The 13,152-nt window shown below is 44.8% G+C and overlaps 1 protein-coding gene across 3 annotated transcripts in view; it reads left to right on the forward strand.

Annotated features, from left to right (window-relative positions):
• Positions 1 to 13,152, forward strand: part of GRK5 (G protein-coupled receptor kinase 5) — a 298,467-nt gene that overhangs the window by 195,951 nt on the left and 89,364 nt on the right. For 2 of the 3 annotated variants that reach the window (XM_019502906.1, XM_019502907.1), the window contains exon 4: positions 11,328 to 11,405. In XM_019502906.1, coding sequence (XP_019358451.1) covers positions 11,328 to 11,405 — 78 coding nt within the window. Of the gene's footprint in view, positions 1 to 11,327; positions 11,406 to 13,152 lie in introns of those variants that run through there. The other variant, XM_019502908.1, reaches the window with a different exon arrangement.

The following is a 13,152-nucleotide window of genomic DNA, read 5'->3' on the forward strand; positions in this document are numbered from 1 at the left end:
TTAAAGTTGCTTACCTTAAACATGATTGAGAGGTTTGGGGGGGGGGTTTAAAGCTAATTAACAATAGTCTCAGTTACCTGAAGATTTCAGTTTCTGTAAGCAGTTGATCTCAACTGGTGAAAGTCCATGTTATCCAACATCAGGTCTAGTACCGCAGCCCAGAACCATTACATTGAACAATTGCTTCTGAAATTCACTAGCAGGGTCATTCTGTATTGAGCAGGTAGTTGGATTTAAGCCAATTTTAAGCTCAGGCAAAAAACATTGCCCCGTAATGAGAACAAGAAGTTTGATTTTTATAGCCCCATTCAGAGGCCAGCAAAAATGAGAAGCATTCCCTTTTAAAGCCCTGTAAGAGGACCTGCAGCAGCAACAGCTCAGCTTTCCCAGGTATCTTTGATTTGGTTGTTCTTCCTAAAACAGAAAATACGATGAAACTTTGTTTTAGCTCATTGCAAACATGAATGAAAAAATAAGTAATCCAAAATGCTCAGTGGTTGAACAAATGAGCTCAGGGCCCTTTGGATTAGAAGGTGTTCCCACCTCAAGTGCACAGAGACAGAACTGGAAGTTTGGGTGGGTTAAATGGCTTGCCTAAGGCTGTGCAGTAAATTTAGTGGCAGAGACCAGGAATAAGATTTTTTTCTCTTTTCTGGTGCCCTTAGTTGCTAGACCGTAATGCTTCAAAAAGCAGGCAACAGTGAATGCAGTATGTGTTATACAGGCACAGCCTAGGGGGGAAACTGGAAGCTGAGTCAGACTAGCAACAATCTGCCTCTAATCTCCCTTTTTACACTTCTGTCAGAGCTCGTTTAAAAAACATTTTCTCGTGCCTCTAGCTTCAGAAGTCAGCAGGATTGTCCTAGCTGTTGAGAAGAATCCCTTCTTCTCTTGGCGCATGTTCAGCTGTCATTGGTACCCGGCCTGATCTGAAGTATTCTCTTGCAGAAACTGTTGCTGAACCTGTATTTTGCTTGCATGTTTCAAACATTTGTTCTTAAAAAAAGGAAAGATCTTGATTTGTTTGAAGCCTCCCTGACTCTGAGAGACCTACACAGGTGTTGATGCTGTGAGGCAGTTATGCATTAGCATGCTGGGTTAGCTAGACAACAGTAACCTGTATGTGTAAACCTATTATGCTGTCCAGAATACCTAGAGTCCCTGCTTCTGTGCTCCTCCTGTACCTGGATTTTGAGAGAGATCATATGCTATAGCTATTTAGAGTGAAATGGATGGCTTGTAAAATGAGCAACAAGCATATGTCAGAACGGTGTATAAGTGGCCATGCCCTATGCATCATGTAACAAAACTGGTAGCTTTAATACAATCAGGAGGGGTAGGATGATCCTGTGATTGAAGCACTGGGATGGCACTTAGGAGATTTAAAGGCAGTTCAGGGCACCCAATCGGCTATTGTTACCATACTTGCAGGCCACCCAATCAGCAGGGACAGATATTACGTATAAACTGGTATACGTGATCAGAAACCAGTTAAAATCTGTAGCACAACAGAAGTTTAGCACATAAACCACTTCCAAAATGGCTGAAACCAGTTTAAGATAAACCTGGACGGATGTCATATCAGACTTAACTGATTTAGGTGAAATCAGTTTATTGAACTTCTGTCCCAGATCCCTGCCAGATTCTAGTTAACTCACAGTCCCCCAGCATCCCAGGATGCCGCAGGACCTTCCCTGCAAACTCCCCCTCGCAGGGTGGGCAAGCTAGACTTGGCCCAAGCTGTCTGCTCCAGCCAAGCAGGGAGGCATGCTCTAGCGCCCCCCAACTTCTGGCCCAGGCCACTGCAGGCATGTGACTGCATTTCCAGAATCAAAAGTGAATGTCTGTTCACTTGCTAATCGGTTCAGTCTACGCAGGTTAGATTAAGCTGTAAAGATTGAATCAATTCAGCCTCAGGCTTTTTTGACTGTCTGTACTTAGCCCTGATGACACCAGGCATTCAGGCAGGCAGTCAGCTGTTGCTGTAGCAGCTGATCAAGTCTGCCTGTCAGTAAGTCTGCTTGTCTTAGTCCTCCTCTACTTCCTCTGGGGGTGGGGGGAGAATTAAGTAGCAGCCTCCTTTCACACCCTAGCTGGAAAGCCTGCCTTTGAGAGGACTCTGTAGTACACCAGCCAGGGAGCCATACATGCATGCACACCCTGCTAGTGCTGTATTTTTGCAGCACTACGAATGCATGCGTGTCCACGAGCTGTTTGTCAGTCCTTTCATGTAGATTGAAGATAACGTTACTTTTTTACTCCTGCCATTTTTCTCCTTATGTATTAAGCTCTTAGGGGCAGGGTCTGTTTCTTATTGTGCGTGTGAATAGTACCTAGGACAATGAGGCTCTGATCTAGGCTTGGTAATATAATGGTGTTCACCGTCTCTCTGGTAACCAGCATATGGCAAAAGGGACGCGGGTCTTTGTGAAGGTGGTGACCCAATGTACTCCCAAAGAGAGAGATTGACCAAATGTTATAAATCCAACAAAAAGTGCAGGACAAGCTCTGAAAGGCAGGTTTTACCCTACCATAGCAGCAAGCTAGCCAGTCTCCTCCTTGCTTCATCCATCCTAATTCACCTGTAAACTACTGATCCATGCTGGTGAAGCCAAGGAGGACATTCAGATGCCACTGTATCCAAAGTCATAGGTGGTTGTGATATTTCCACCAAGTGGTCAGCTGGCAATACACTCTATTCCCATTTAGTCCTCCATATATATTGGCCTCCTTAGATGCTCCACAAATTAGATCCTGCGTGCCCAAGAGAGTGAAGCACCCAATCTTGAATTATATGTTTGCCCCACCCATGTGCTAAGAAAGCCTTTTTTTACCCCATCACACCACTGCCTCTCACCCATCGGCCCGTGCACATTCTTTATGCGTCTATAATATTTTCTGCATATTACTTTGGTAGCTTGTCAGATGAAAGCTTTATATAAATGCCTAGTAGCAGAGAGGTAATGATGTCTCCAGAGATTTAATACAGGCTTTGCTTCAGACTTGTGCCAAAGTCCTCCCAGTTGTAAATAGGTTTTTAGTCATTTGGGCAGGGGAAGCAAAGGCAGCTGGATCTGATGCTACCCACATCACTTGTTTGTGTGCCTTAAACAGGCAAACCCAGGGCAGTGCAAGGCTGAGGTGGACCTCTGACCTTTGTCTTGGATGTTCTATTCAGATGTGCTCTTGCCTTGAGCAGGGTTTGGATGAGATTTTTTTAAGGTCCTTTGCAGCCCTAATTTTCTGTCAGTAGTTATTACTACATCATCATCACGTTGTGTCTCTATTATTAAATTAACTTCCCTTTAAACCCTCAGTGAGTTGTTCGCACTCTGCCTACAGTTCACTCCAGCATGCTTACAAATATTATAGCAAAGTAATAACTCTTCTTAATTGCTGAAAGAGAGCCCTTAAAAATAAAGCGTTAAGGGATACATTTCCTGTGCTGAACAAGGATCAATAAACCGCTGACCAGTTCAAGTGGATATTTCTTGGTCTGCCAGATAGTACATCCAAAAGTGGAAATGATAATGCCACACAGGCCTTTTGCATGGATACTTTCTAACACAATATGCATTCACGAGGGCACTGGCTTTCAGCATACCTGTATGAAAGCATGATTTTGTCTGGGTTTGATCTTCCGTTTATGTAGCTCCCTCTACTCTCTCCCTCTGCTCACTTTGAATTTAAGATTTCTAGTCATGTGGGGGGCTTTTCAGCTTACAAAGTGAACCAGATTTGGTCCTAGTGGAAGAAGTTGTGAACAAAAGGTGCCTACCTCAGTCCCAGAAAAAATGCATCCAAAATCACTTTACGTTCTGAAGACCAGAAGTCCACTGTGCTTCCCTACATTGAGCTAAACTAAAAGAATGGCCTGCAGAAGTAGAGGGTGTATGATATCAGGGGAGAAAACAGCCCTAGTGCCCAAGATGTTTCAACTGGGGCTGGAGGATGAAGTCTCTGTTGGGAATATAATTACTGCATGGGCAGTAAGTTACACATAAACCAGTTTAAATGATCAGAAACTCATTTAAACCTGTAACAGAACATAAGTTCAGTGCACATAAACCAGTTTCAAAATGGCCAAAACTAGTTTAAGATAAACCTGGTTATGAATGTATTATCAGACTTAACTGATCTGGGTCAAACTAGTATATGGAACTTGTGTCCCAGACCCCTTCCTGGTTTAAGTTAAATCAGAGTCCCCCAGCATCCCAGAATGCTTTTCAACCCTGGGCTGGGCTGTCTGCTCCAGAAAGCAGGGCTGACCCTACCCATCTCCTTCCTAGCCAGAGCTCCAGCTGGTTGAGAAAGAGGTAGAGACTGCAGGCACAGCAGCTCCTGCCTGGCTTCCCCCTTCCCCCCTCGTGGCTCGCTGCTCAAGCAGGGATCCCCCCTCTCCCACAGCTGGGACACCAGTGGCACGGACCCCAGCCGGCATCTGGGCATGCCACCCGCGTGCTAGCTAATGCTTAGAGGTGTCTGTGTGTGTCTCCAATTTCACTGGAACAAAAGCAGACAGAACAGTGTCTGGTTAGGGCTTTTGGAAATAATCAACTGGTAATGTCCCTCGCCTTACAAATGCCTTGGAAAAAGGTGCTTAAGAAATGTTTAGGGTTACCATATTTCCATGTCCAAAAAAAGTGGACACCTGTCATGCAGAGGGGTGGGGGGGGAGGAATATGGTGGTGGGGGGTGGTGACATGCCAGTGCCCTGCCCCTACCCATTATTTTGCCCCTCACTAACGAGCCACATCCCCCCCAGCCCAGCTGCTGCCCCTCACTCCAGACCCGCTGACCCCAGCCCTGCCCGCGCCCCTCGCTCAAACAACAGTACCCTGCCCCCCACCCCTTGCTGGTGCCCCTTACTCCTGACCTGCAGCCCACTGGCGCTGCCAGTGCCCTGCTCACCCACAGTCACCTGTCCTGTCCCCTGTACCCCTAAACCCTGATCCACAGCCCCCTGCCCCCCTCCCAGCCCTGCTGGGGCCCCTCACTACCAACCCACTGCCCCCTGCCCCCCAGAACTGCTTGTGCCCTTCAGTCCCCACCCACAGGCCCCTGCCCCCCAGCTCTGCCGGTGCCTCTTACTCCTGACCCGCAGCCCGTGCCAGTGCTCCTCACTCCCGACCCACAACCCCCTCCCCCCACAGCCCTGCTGCCCAAACAGCTCCTGCATTGCGGGTGCACCTGGTCTTTTGCTCACTCACTTGCTTTCTCTCTCTTCATACCCCCTCCCTTGCCAGAGCCCACACAGGAAGCACATGACCCCCCAATAGTCGATCAGCTTTGCTGCTCCCATCCCAGGAGAGCAGGAAACTCGGACATTTCCTCTTATTTAAAAACCTACCTGGATGCAGCATAGAGGTCCAAAATGAGAGAGAGGCTAATTGGACGAATGAGAGAGAGGCTTTTGTTTTCTTGATGGGCTGATAAGCTTTGCATTCTGATAAGCTCCATGCTGGCTGCTGGCTTGCTTGCTTGCTTCAATGGCTGCAATCTGTCAGTGTTCGAGAGGGGAAATAGAGAGGTGTAAGAAATGACCTGGCTTGCAGTGCATGGGACCGATGAGTGCCGTCAGTTTGCTGCAGATTGTAGAAAGAAGCACAGAGAGGGAGACTGAAAATTCAGTATCATCAATAGATTCATGCACTGCACCCCTTCCCACTTTGTCTCAGAGTTGTAACCAAAGCCTGGGGTCTGGCAACACTCCCCACCCCTTGAGCAGCAAGTGGGGAAAAGCCTGGCAAGGGCTGCTTCCCCCTCCCTCTTTGGGCACACCCTAACTGGGGACTGTGCAGGCCAGGGTGGGGGGTTTAAATCATGAATGACAGGTGCCTCCTGCAACTGGGAGGCACCATGGTGATGAGCAGCAAGCAGGGACTGACCACCACTGCTGTCAGCAGTGGTGAGCAGGGACTGCCCTCAGCTGCCACCGGAGGTGTTAGCAACAGCAAGCGGGGACGCAGCCACTGCCAGCGGTGTCGTTGGTGGGGAGGGGGGTGGCAGGTGGCAAGCGGGGACTGCCTGCAGCTGCCATCCACACTGTCAGCAGCGGTGAGCAGGGACCGCCCATAGCCACCAGTGGCAGAGTCAGGGCCAAGGGGTGGGCGGCGGCATCTTCAACAGCAGCCAGTCTCAGGGGGGGCACGTGCCCCCCTGTGCCCCCCCCCCACACGTTGCCTATGGTTTAAATCCCTCCCTAATCAGAGCATCCTGCCAGGGCCTGGCCATTCCTCCTCCCTTCAGTTCAGTACTATGGAAGGGAAGGGAGGGCTCACTCTAGCACCCCTCAGCTTCTGAGGGCCTGAGCCACTGCAGGCATGTGCCTGCATTTCCTGAATTAAAAATGCACATCTATTCACTTGCAAATCAGTTCAGTCTCTTCAGGTTAAACTATCCTGCAAAGATTGAATCAACTCAGGCTCAGGCTTTTTGAATGCCTGTCTCTAGCCATGCGGAATTTATCAGGTAGTCATACATTTATTAGGTAAAATGTTAGATAAATATCCTTTTAATGGCAGCTATTAGTACTTACCTTTTTCTTCTACACTGATTTCATTTGTTTAGTTTGCTTCTCATGCATGCTACACAAGCTACACTTCATGCAAGCATATGTAAAACCTCATCAAGATTTTTTCAGTGAGGCTTTTTGCATCAGGAAATAACAGTTTGTCAAAACCGGATAATTTCCTACCCATCACTAGTATCGATAATCAGTGCAGATAGTTATGTCTGATCACTTCAGCCAGTGGCCTGTCCCAGTCATTTAAGTAACTATTACCTCAGAAAAAAACCAGCCAGATGAAAAGTTTATAGCAAACAGGGGCCGCCCAGCTCCTCTCGCAGTTCAGATTGAAGGAGCAGAGCCTACCCACAAAAAAAAGTCCTGCCCTGTCCCCTGTTAACCCCATGCAGTCAAAGGTATCATAAATCCTTGCCTCATTTATGAGCAATGAATAGGGCTCTGTCTGGCCTAACCAGCACTGGAAACTCTACTAAACCTCAGGGTGGGAGTCCTTAAACACCAGCCTGTCGAACGGATAATGGGGAAGATGGTTTTAATTGCATTTTAAGTAACAGCGCTGTTGTTTCTATTATGTACTTTCAAACTTTTCTGAGTACTGAGGAAAGATGGGTCTTGTGGTTCCAGCACAAGACCAGGAGCGAGAGCTTCGTGCTCTTCCCAGCAGCCCACTGTGTGGGATGTTAGTCGCGTCATTTAAGCTCTGTTGTTGCACAACTCTCTAGTATGGTACAGATACCTGTTGTTAGCTGAGATGCACATAAATGGCAGTAGGAATAAAATCAATGTATATATTTCTTTCTTTCTTTTTTAAAGCCTAACCCTAAACCCTGCTTCCTGCAACCTTCCCCCCCACCAAAAAAAAAAGGAAGCCAGACTCCTAACCCTTGAGATAAGCTAAAATCTTCAGCACGCACCAGTGTTAAAAGTTTCAGACCCTTTTCAGACCTTCAAACTCCTCTATATCTCACCAAAGTATCTAAGCCCTGCCTGAGATTTTAAAAAGAAATAACTATAACAGTCTCCCTTTGCTTCTCTCCATGCGCATGCATGTGTGTGAGACATTACAGAAAAGTTAGTAAAAAAAAAAAAAAAATGTTTGCATTAAGCTTTGAATACGGTAAGATCCACCAACATGCCCGTCTCCTGCAGGAGCGATTTCCATCACGTGGTCCAGTGTCTCTTAGGGTATTGTCCTTCTCGCCAGGCTTTCCCTGGTTTGTTTGTTGGTTAGCAGCTTCGCTCTCTTCTGGTGGAATATAACAGTAAAGGGATGTGATAGTGGCAAAAGGAGAGTCAGTCTCCTATTAAGTAGAGACAGTCCCCCTTGAGCATCTGAACTTTGAACTGGTCTCTGTTTACTAGGGAACCAGTTCAGAGCTGAGCTTTGAGATGATGTGTTCACAACACCCTAGGTTGCCAGGCAGGCAGGCTGCTGTGTTTTGTACCAGATGTTGCTTTCTCAGGGTCTGCATCCTCATTGCTAGATCCAATGAGTTGTAATAATCAAGTCATAGTAAGAGAGAAACTCATGTTTGAAGATACTGGCTCTTATGTAGTAGGGATCCGTGTCTTGTGCATGCCCCAGTAAACACTTGGCACAATCCCGATGGGTCAGTAAAGGCAAGTCATGCACCTAGGACTCTCAAGAGTTCTCTGAAACTGTTTGGCACCAGTCAGTAGCTACATATGGGCACCATTGCCATAAAATAGGTTTAATTCACATGGCAGAGATCAGAACTGACCTGTTGCAGCAACCCGTGCTTCTTCTACTTGAAATAAACCAAAATCTCTTTACCCTGTCTTCTGTTTCAGCTGGTAAGCAAGACAGTCACAAATGTCCATAAGTCTAATTCCAGTAGCCAGCGCTGGGTACTTGCCAGGCATTCACCATATACTCTCCATATTTTAAGAATGCCACCTGGATTCTTGATGAAAGCAAATATTATGCTAATTCAAAGTATATGGACTATCTCAGCAGCATTAGGTATGAATGCCGTTCCACTAAAATCTGTGACGGGTTCTATTTGCCAACCTTCTTGGAGGAATTTTCAGAGTGTGATGGGAAAATATTTAGCGTCTAAAAGCTATTGAAGGAAAAATTAATGATAATTGTTAGATGATTTATGAATTCTGCTGGATTGAGGTCTTAGTTCTACTCCCAAATGCTTTTCTGCTGAGACGTTACCAATAAGTTCTGGCTCTTTGTTTTACACTTTCTGCCCAGAAAGTTAAATACAAATATTTTCTCTCCTTATTAAAAGTCAGTATATTACAATCTTTATTTTAGATTTAAAAACCCCTGGCCTGCGTCTCAAATTATCACAAACTGAGTGCCCAGATAAGATGTAGCTTCTCTGACCTTTTAAAATTGCTCTTTTTGTTATTGTTGCTTTATCCTTCAGCAGAGATTCGGGGAGAAAAATGCTGTTAAGATGCTATAAACATCCTAGTGTGTTCATGCTTTCAAGAGCTGAAATGACCTCTACTCAGATACCATCTAAATGCATAGGAAATTGGATGAAAGATTTTTTTTTATTAAGAAAACCCTTGTATTACGTTTTATGAGAACATAATCAGTTCATCCCCAACATGGTCACTAACAGAGAAGCACAATATTTGTGGTTTTTTCTTGTCCATATATTTCTCTACAGTACAGTTTTTCTTTGTAGTCATTATTATTTACCATCCCAAATCTGAAGGTTGAATCTAAACCATTCAAGCAACCTGCTATGTCTGGTAGATAAATATGCAGATTTAAGCCTCAGCTACAATGGCTAAATCAGCACTGGCCAGATAGCATGGGTAACACCTTTATTACTACTTTGTGCTTTTCATGTTGTTCCTGAGTCTGTGTAGCTAGCATATTTATTACAGTCTTCCCTCTGATTTATTGTACCAAACTCAGAGCAGTACATACGTCTTGCAGCGGGCAGCAGTTCTGAAGGTTGTTCTTCCAAGTGGTTGCCAGTTCAGACTGATTTACCTTATGTTTTCTTTTACTTCCTCCCCATTTATCATCTGAGACAGCTTGTATTGGACTAGGTTACTTAATTGGTTTGGCAAGAGGATCTGGGATCCTTTTTCTAATATGAGCATTCATAAAAAAAAAAAAAAAAAAAAAAAAGTGTGTGTTGCCTTTTTTCTGGAAAACCTCTTGAGCCTAGTACTGAAGCTTTGCATCCCAGGCAGTAGCAAATTAGAATTTCTCTAAAAACCCCACAGGGAAACCCTCCCATGGCTTGGTTAGAGTGTGGTGCTAATAACATCAAGGTTGCGGTTTGATGCTTGGGTGGACTAGAACAGAGGTGGGCAAAATGCAGCCCCGGGGCCAGATGCGGCCTGCCAGGCGATTCTATCTGGCCCGCGGGGTCCCTAAAAAATTTAGAAAATTAATATTAATCTTCCCTGGGCTGCCTGTCATGAGGCCCTCGATGGCTTGCTGAAACTCAGTAAGCGGCCCTCCACCCGAAATAATTGCCCGCCCCTGAACTAGAAGATCTCTTGAGATCCTTTCCAGCCTTACTTCTCTATCATAATTTTCATTATCATTTAGTTATTGTCTTAGCTGGGACTGCAAACGGTAGCTTGCATTGGTGGCGAACTTTGTCTCAATGTCTCAATAGTATGCTATTGAGCAGGGCTGTCCCTAGGGGGCGCAAATAGGGGCAACCGCCCCAGCCCTGTACTTTGGGGGGGGCCCGTGCTTTGGGGGGGCCCCGTGGAGCCAGGCAGAGCAGTGCGGCAATTACATGCTGCCACGGTCTTCACGTCTGGTTGCTCAGACCTGCTGCCGAATCCACTGCTGAAATTGGCACGTCCAGCTGCTTCCACCCCCCCCGCCAAATCTGCCACCAGCTTCCTCGCGTCCAGAGGTGGGGCCCGCACAAGCTGATTTGCCCTGGGGCCCGCACCCTACTCTGATCATTTCTGCTATTGAGACACTGAACTATGAACTATTGAGCTAATACTACTAAACTATGTCTCAGTAGTACAAGATTAGGACTTCCTTTTGTTTCCTACATAAAACATCCTGAAATTCATCACAGGTCAGCATTCATACAACATGCAAGATACTCAATAATATTTTAAAAATCTAAACAGTGTATGCACATGCTCTTGTAATGCATAGTTGAAATCAAAGATCACTCCCGTATGTATTGAATATAGCCCTGTCCTTTTAATTTACCAGGCCTTGAAACACCCCATGTTTTAGAGATCTCCCTTTTTAAAGAAGTTGCTTCAACGAGCACTAAAAATAATTAGCAGAATCTTTTTGAGGTAGAGGTAAGTTTTGAGAAACAAGTCTTATACTGAAAGAAAGAAAAACCATGGGAATACCTGTTTTTCTACCTACTGAGAAAGCTCTTGTTAGTCCTAAGTAAAATTGTTTTCCCATGGTAGAGATTAACAAAACAAATACACTTCTTTTATCCATTAGACTAATTAATTTCCAAGCACACAGCGAGTAAAAACATGTAAAGATCCCTGAGAGTGGTCCCTAATTATGAAACATTTTCAAAACATTAGCTTGACAAATCTGTAAAGCATAAATGAATGAAACTACTCCTATGCACACTACTTAGAACAGCTCATTTCAGAAACTAATTTTTTCATTTTTGGTCAAAACATTTTGAAGTCTACATTTTTCAGTACAAATCAGCTCTACAGGCTTCATCAGAAGATTATATTTGTTTTCCAAATTATTCACCTGGAATCTTTCAATTGAGGTTATGTCCTAAATCATGTTATAATGGTGAAATACGAGTGCTAATACTGGTGATCTTTTTATCTGTTCCAGGCAGAATATGAAATTGCTCCAGATGAAACACTGGGAGAGAAAGGAAAGGAAATCATGATGAAATACCTCACCCCAGAGGTAAGGAGCAAAAAATGCTATTATTGAAGCAACTTAAGATAGAGCTTTGCTAAACAGAATCTGTTACAAGATCTATGAACTAGTGGTCTGAAGTTTATTGGTATTGCCATATTTTCTTGCATACAACGCATAGCTTTTTCCCAAAAAATCACCAACAAAACTGCGTATTAAGGGAAGCTGATTCTTTGCCTGAGATGGAAGCACCCACTTTGATGCAGCAGCTGTGGCATTATTAACCACAGGCAGCTCAGGAAGTCAGTTGACTTAATGGCATGTACATTTTTCACTCCACAGGTGTTGATGTTTGTCTCCTGTCTAATGGTTTTGATAGTCCACTAATCAAGCTAGCCTTTCTTAGGACAGTTTGCTGCATGATAAGTGTTTGTGGTCTCTGTCCTCCTATTTTACAACCATGAAAACTCCTTATCTCTTTTCAAAATCATAGATCCACCCATGGTGAGCAGGCTTCAGCAGCAGCTGGGATATCAGCTTTAGTTAAGCAAAAAAGGGAGAGAGAGTCCGCTGAAGATTAGGTTTGGTCTCTGCTCTATGCAGCCATAACTGGAAAAAAATCTTTTTTTTTCTTCCATTCTGCCTTTCAGAACCAAGGCATACTGTATATTGTTTTGGGTCATGTGGTATGTGAGAAAAATTGGTAATCTTCAGGAAACAAAACAGAATCTGTTATGAAAATGGCCAAGTATAAATGCCTTCAAATTTCAATCCAGAAGTTGGTTTTTAAAGATAATGAACTTTCTATGGACCTTGTTTACTCATTGATGCATAGAGGGTTTCCCTGGTCTCTTCTTTTTCTGTATGTCATGCACATATGGTGTGACAAATCTCTAACACAGTGACCACCATTAAAAAGTCAACAATTGCTGACATTACATATTTAGTTCCTACAGAACAGTTTGGAAGGTGTTAGCAAATGGCAGTTTTATCGCAGTGAGCATTGCATCTTGATGAGAGGTGAATGAAACTCACCCTTCATGTATCCAAGGTGCATGTTTTGTATAGTATAAAAATGGACTACTATTCTTTGGCCACTTTCTTCAGCCATCAGAGGTCCAGGTTTAGGATTATTTCCTTTTCTTATCAATTCCTTGATGGGCTTCAGCATACCTTCTGGGGAAGGTCTTGGAAAAGATTATCAAGCAGGCCATCCTTAACAGACTAGCTGAAAGCAATATCCTGAGGGATACCCAGCATGAGTTTGTTATGGGTAGGTCTTGCTTGACCAATCTCATTTCCTTTTATGCCCAGGTGACTTATCACCTGGACAAGGGGGAAGAGATCGATATCGTATACCTCGACTTTAAAAAAGCCTTCAATCTGGTATCCCACAATCACCTCTTGGCTAAACTGGCTAACTGCAGCCTTGACGTCACCACGATCCCTGGCTGGGGAACTGGCTCCATGGTAGGACCCAAAGGGTGGTAGTCGACAGGAGCCAATCGTCTTGGTGCACTGTGACCAGTGGGGTCCCACAAGGCTGTATCCTAGGGCTTATACTGTTTAACATCTTCATCAGTGATGTGGACATTGGTGTCAGAAGAGGACTGGCCAAGTTCGCCGATGACACCAAACTCTGGGATAAAGCATCCACACATCACCTAGGAGGGTGATTCAGGCGGATCTGTTCAGACTCATGAAATGAGCAGAGGAGAACCTGATGGTGTTCAACACAGAAAAATACAAGGTTCTTCACCTTGGGAGGAAAAACCTGCACAATGATTATAGGCTC

The sequence above is a fragment of the Gavialis gangeticus genome, unplaced genomic scaffold (genome assembly GCF_001723915.1).
Source record: "Gavialis gangeticus isolate Ggan-Ray unplaced genomic scaffold, GavGan_comp1, whole genome shotgun sequence".
NCBI classification, from domain to species: Eukaryota; Metazoa; Chordata; order Crocodylia; family Gavialidae; genus Gavialis; species Gavialis gangeticus.